General features: G+C 38.5%; 1 protein-coding gene across 1 annotated transcript; it reads left to right on the top strand.

Moving 5' to 3' along the window:
- The first annotated feature begins 3,171 nt into the window (after positions 1–3,171).
- On the top strand, positions 3,172–3,585 carry LOC139874809 (uncharacterized mitochondrial protein AtMg00860-like). Its single transcript, XM_071862204.1, has one exon. It carries the CDS (start codon positions 3,172–3,174, stop codon positions 3,583–3,585), a length of 414 nt encoding a protein of 137 aa, XP_071718305.1.
- Positions 3,586–4,328: the final 743 nt, after the last annotated feature.

Here is a 4,328-nt window from a genome sequence, read left to right as displayed (position 1 = left end):
ACGGTAGTATTTGACTTTTTATGTGTTTAAGTGTATTAAATGCATACGTGATCCTTGGAGGGTTATTTAAATAAATATGGTTAATATTAATTGATAAAAATATTTCGGATAAAAGAAATACGATAAAAACGTTACGGTTTGAATAACGACAAAAACTGCTTTTCGAGCAACGAAACGCTCAGGTTTATTTTAATAATTATTTTATTAAGTATTAACTTTTAAAAATATTTAATTTATTGGGTTTTTAATAAATTAAACGTTTGGTTGCGTTTTAACAATCGGTTTAGCATTCCGGGCCTTCGGTACGTTTAAATGGCACTTGAAACGAGCCACGATTACACAGTACTAGATAACACGAGAGCCCGAGCACCCTTTGGGCCCCATTCGGCTGACCTAGCCCACCCTCCCCCATTTTATTTTTATTTTGGGCTTCTAATTGTAACTATTGATTGAGTTAGGCCCTAGGTATAAAAGATTAGTTAAACTTAGACCACTTGCAAACCCTCAAAAACATATCCAGTCGACATCTTTTTCTGTTCCTCCCTCTCCCATGAATGACAACCACCACCACCATGCTATCACCATCAAAAATTGAGTTTTGATTAAACCTCAAACACGAATCTTGTAATTCCCTTCGTTCTCTACGCATAGGTGTAATCAATTTGACGATCAAAGGTATAATCACATGAACCCTAATTTCTAAAAATCTGATTTTGATGTAGTTTGATAGTAATGATACGCATATCCGCAGGACTACACGGATTGCACATCCAAAGCCACAAAACGCACGTGAGTTACCATCATTTGGCATGGGTATAGCCGCACCTCGTGCGCCTATACCATCTAATGCGAGTTTCGTATACTTGCATAAGGGTCCAGTATATTCTAGAAGATTGTACGGTATAATCAATTTGGATTCTATTCCTTAAATAACGAAAGTTAGTTGGGATAAGATTGCATTTACTTAGGGAAGAGATTCTATCGAATCCCTAATTCATGAGCCTATAAATATATAGCTCATAAACCCTAAAAAGATATACATTCATTCGTTTACTCATACATAAACCACATCATACAAATCTTCTTCGTACGAATAAAGCTTCTTACGATCTCTAAGACTTTCAGGTATGTCTCAAACTATAAAACCTTCATGTCTTTAGGCCACTCAACCTCGTATCCTAGGTTGTTGGCAAACTATCAAATCGGCCACCCTGTCGGAATCGAAACGATACCGATGTGGGTTATCCACGACTACGCGTCGGAGGTCCAAATGTTGTTAGTCCTTAAACCCTATTATGCACTCAAGCGTAAGTTCACCTTGACCTCGTGAAAATATGCTTGATCATTTGGCGCCATCCGTGGGACCGGATATATGAAACAAATAAGATTGGAATTCATGTCGTGTATGATTTATTATACGTATCTTTTTTTCAAAAAAAAAAAAAAAACTTTTTTGTTTAATTAATCGGTCACTTTCAGGTTTTTAATTGTCAGCAAGAATGGGTGGAGGAAGTAAGAGTGCAAAAAATCAAGAGCGATCAGACTCTCAAGTAAGTTCAGGGTTTCAAACACCTACGGCGACTGTTACGAATACACCGTCAACGCCACCAGCACCAACCAAAGGCGCGTCAAAGCCGCCATCGACATCAAATGTTGAAACAGGACCGGTTGCCTCAAGAACGGTCCTAACAGAATCATGTAAGAGTTGGTGGCACTCCCCCGATGGAAGCTTACTGGAAACAGGAACTAGCTTCAAACCATTCAAGGATTTGCCTCTAAAGAATATGAGCTTCGGTTCTCCAAGCGAAACCGTTCCACCGGGTTTTAAAGTAAAAACCACCTATGTGGGCACCATGCCCATCATCACTTTGGTTGAGCCTGAAACTCTTATTGAAAGGGTTACCACCGAAAGCGCTCAAGAAAGAATCAGGCAGATGGGCCTGAGAAATCAAGATGGTTCATATATCATGCTGACGCCACAACAAGGGTCAACGGCGTATGCATCCTCGCAACCAGTCCATACTGTTGCAAACAACCAATATAGCGGGGCGCACTATGTCGCGACTCAATCAAACAGCTTCATATCTCAATTACAGCAAGTCGCGCCACCACACTTAGCACCAGCTTTCAATGAGCCAGCACGGGTACAAGAATTTATGAACAATTGGTTCGCAGTGATGCAAGGGCAAAAAGCTAAGTAAAGCCTTGAATTAGCTCCCACAACCGAAAAGTTTGTGCCACATATTGCCAATCATCCCCTCACAGTCGCACCTGTGTTACCTCTAACACTTGGAAGTTACTATGGGTTGTCAGATCCAGACGATTTTTTGCAAAAATTTGAAGGGAATGCAAGAACGCACAGCTGGGGTGATGCAGTAGCATACCATATGCTGCCAATAGTGCTGCAAGGAGTAGCAAGAGAATGGTTCAATAATTTGCCAGCTCAAAGCGTTACTGGTTTTGCAGATTTGTGCTCAAGATTTTTATTAAACTTCCACAACTTGCGCGCACGTAAAAGAACACATGTCGAATGCCACGACATTAAGTAGAAGTCGAAAGAAAGTTTAGGAGAGATAATAGACAGATACACCAAGGAGGTGGCCAAAATACAAGACTTACCAGAAAGCCCGAAGGTGTCCGGCTTTATACATTGTATAGATACCGACATACACCTATCTTTATGACAGCGGTTACGCATAAGAGTGCCAGGAACTTTCGCAGAAGCCATAAAAGAAACACATGATTACATGCGGGCACAAGAAGACATAAAACAGAATTTCGGAAACACCTCTTCGAGTACGAACATCGACGATAATTATTATCAAGTGCAGGGAAGAGGGTCAGAGCCTGGCAGGCGTTATGGTAGTAATGGGCAACCTAGAAATGGCAACTATCATAATAACAAGTATTGCAAATTCAACAACAACAAAGGGGGAGGAAGTCAGAAGTATAAGAGCAGCCACACCGAGAATGTTGCACTAATAAAAGATCTCACAAAAACGCCAAAAGAAATTTTAGCTACAGAGGTAGTATGCAAAATCTTCGACCCCAGTGCCTTTGTCAAAGTATGGGAATAGAGACAAAAGCAAATTTTGTGATTTTCATGACGATTATGGTCATGAAACCAACAAATGTCGGCATTTACTCGAAAAGGTAGTTGTTGAACTCAAAATGAAGCTCAACCCGTCGAAGTGCAGTTTTAGAGAAGAAGAAGGAAAGTTTCTTGGTCATATAATAACTGAGCGCGGGATACGTGCAAATCCAAAGAAAATAGATGCAATCGAGAATATGGCGTCACCAAGAAATAAAAAGGAGGTGCAAAGTTTAACGGGTAAGTTAGCGGCATTAACAAGGTTTTTATCAAAATTCACAGAGCGATCACTCCCCTTTTTTGGGACACTGAAGAATTTCTTAAAGAAAACGGATTTCAAGTGGTCGGAGGAAGCAGAAGTGGCGTTTCAAGAAATGAAAAAGTTGCTGAAAGAATTGCCAACAATGACTGCGCTGATCGCGAGAGAAACATTGATACTGTACTTAGCAGCATCAAAAGAAGCAATAAGTTCAGTATACTTGCTTAAGAAATAAGTTCAGTATTGTAAGTTGTCAATTGCTCAAATCTATATACGTTGTTGTTAATTACTCGCGTTAATTTGATAGTTTGTTGTGATTAGGGTTAATCCTGAATTTGATTTTTGTGGTTACAGAAACTTGGCTTTCTTGAATGTTAAATATTATGATATAATTGAAATCCTCTCGAAAAATTAATAACTTTAAGCTATAAATTCGCGTATTTTCATTTTCGTATGATTAAGTTATGATTGATTGAAGTTTTTGTGATGAATCTGTGATTATGTCGATTTCTGGAAAAATGGACATGAAATTGAATTGTATACTGATCATAAATGGATAGAGGACTTAAAAACACTCAAGTTTGACTAGATATTGCTCCAAATGAACATATATTTAAGCGCAATATCCTTCCAATATGTAAAGCTTTTAGTTGCAATTGTTCTATTTTTATGTAATAACCGTTTAAATAAATAAGTGCGAAGACAAAAGACAGAATCGACGATTTGAAGACGCAAATGACCAAAAAGCTAAAAAGTACAAAGTACAATCCAAGTGGTTCAATTTATTGATGAGAAACGCCTAAAAAATGACAAGAGTACAAGCCGCGAAACACAAAGTACAAGATATCTAAGCGTACGAAAAGGCGTTCGAAAATTCGGAACTGAGACATAAACCGAGCATCAACGTACAACTCAACGGAGCTAAAATTACAAGTCAACTATGCACAAGAATATAATATAATATATATATAATTATAT

This window comes from Rutidosis leptorrhynchoides, chromosome 11 (genome assembly GCF_046630445.1).
Source record: "Rutidosis leptorrhynchoides isolate AG116_Rl617_1_P2 chromosome 11, CSIRO_AGI_Rlap_v1, whole genome shotgun sequence".
Classification (NCBI taxonomy): domain Eukaryota; kingdom Viridiplantae; phylum Streptophyta; class Magnoliopsida; order Asterales; family Asteraceae; genus Rutidosis; species Rutidosis leptorrhynchoides.
This window is presented reverse-complemented; position numbering and strand designations above follow the sequence as displayed.